The sequence below is a fragment of a genome (assembly GCF_019968985.1).
Source record: "MAG: Porospora cf. gigantea B chromosome Unknown PgB_NODE_9008_length_1324_cov_5.38061, whole genome shotgun sequence".
Lineage (NCBI taxonomy): Eukaryota > Apicomplexa > Conoidasida > Eugregarinorida > Porosporidae > Porospora > Porospora cf. gigantea B.
Window position 1 is genome coordinate 1 of NW_027179337.1, and position 1324 is coordinate 1324.

The 1324-nt window shown below is 52.1% G+C and overlaps 1 protein-coding gene across 2 annotated transcripts; it reads right to left on the reverse strand.

Annotated features, from left to right (window-relative positions):
- Window positions 1-464: 464 nt before the first annotated feature.
- Window positions 465-710, reverse strand: KVP17_003016 (uncharacterized protein; the record flags this gene model as incomplete). 2 transcript variants are annotated; one of them, XM_068519843.1, is made up of 1 exon in its annotated part: window positions 465-710. In XM_068519843.1, one exon carries the CDS (start codon window positions 708-710, stop codon window positions 465-467), a length of 246 nt encoding a protein of 81 aa, XP_068371134.1. The 2 variants fall into 2 exon arrangements, with proteins under 2 accessions (XP_068371134.1, XP_068371133.1); XM_068519842.1 differs by having other exon boundaries at window positions 465-695.
- Window positions 711-1324: the final 614 nt, after the last annotated feature.

Consider the following 1324-nt stretch of genomic DNA (forward strand, 5'->3'; position numbering starts at 1 on the left):
ATGGAGTTTGCTAAAGAGCAGAGAATGACTGTAAGAGGTTGCTAAGTCGAACCACAACGTTTCGGCAGTCTCTGTAGGTGTCCGATCCTGTTGCAGCCGTTGCACCGGTAATGGTTGTATGGACAGCATTTTCGGTAGTGCTCCCCGCTCCCGCATGCGGGGCACGGTTCCTTTTGGCTCCCTCGACATGGAGCTTTGGTTCATTATAAACAGCCTCGGGTAGAGCCCTGAGGATGACGTGATGTACGCGGACATTTCCGATTGCGACTTGTCTCTTCCTACGTGTACAGAGACGTAAGTATCGCGCGGCCACGGTGGACTCCAAAACGTGTTCTCCAGGTCCTCGACGAAGGTTGAATGTGGGAACAGCTTTACGGCCACCTGAGTGACGATCCTCGTACCCGTTGGCTGCATCCGTGGATTACAGTAGCCACTGCCTTGTTCGAGGCAGCTGCCCATACTTCCTAGAAGAGCTCTGGGCAGACGCGCCGCGTTTTGATCCGTCGAGCGGCTATGTCCACGTAGTTCTCCAGCTCCTTTTCAGTCGTTGGTCGGAACTCGTCCAACGCGCCGATCTGGCGGATAATCTTCTCCCTTCGCTGGTCGTTGGTGGTTCCCTGGTCAGGCTCGCTGCAGAACCTGTTCGCGTCTTGGGTTAAGTCCTCAAGTTCGTCGTAGTACTCGGTGTTGGGCATCTGGGGAATACTCATGTCGTCTTCCAATTGATTCGAATACCGGTTACTTGAGCTCCTAACTGATTATATCCTATTCAAGAATACATGTACGTGTCTTAGGCTTTATATCTTGGTGGGGGGTCAGAGCATGGGAAGCGCCGGCGAGTCGGAGTCTGATAAAATCGCTTCACAAGTCATGTCCACTTCTTGCCAAGAAGGACGGCATCTGGCAATTGGATCGCCTACCGGGAGGTGACTAAGATATTCAGTTCTAACGCCTGCCCACCGCAAGTGATCCACGAAATCACACACATCTCGGAAGCCAATGCTATGGCGTGGCTCGATCCAAAAGGGAGCATCTGGAAGATCCAGACTACAGTAACAGGATCCGTTAGGTGTGTTCGTCTCTTAGAAGGGACACTACCAGTGCTAGGAGCCCCCTGTTTGAACTCTGCTGCGATGTTTCTGCGAATGATGGGAAAGCTGTTTGGTCGGTCGTACGGGAATGGGGGAGCGAAGCTGTACATTTCCGATGTCGTTTTTTGGCAGAAATAGCTTGGACGAAGCACGACCAGCCACAACAACTTTCTGAAGCATGGAGTTTGCTAATGAGCAGAGAATGACTGTAAGAGGTTGCTAAGTCGAACCAC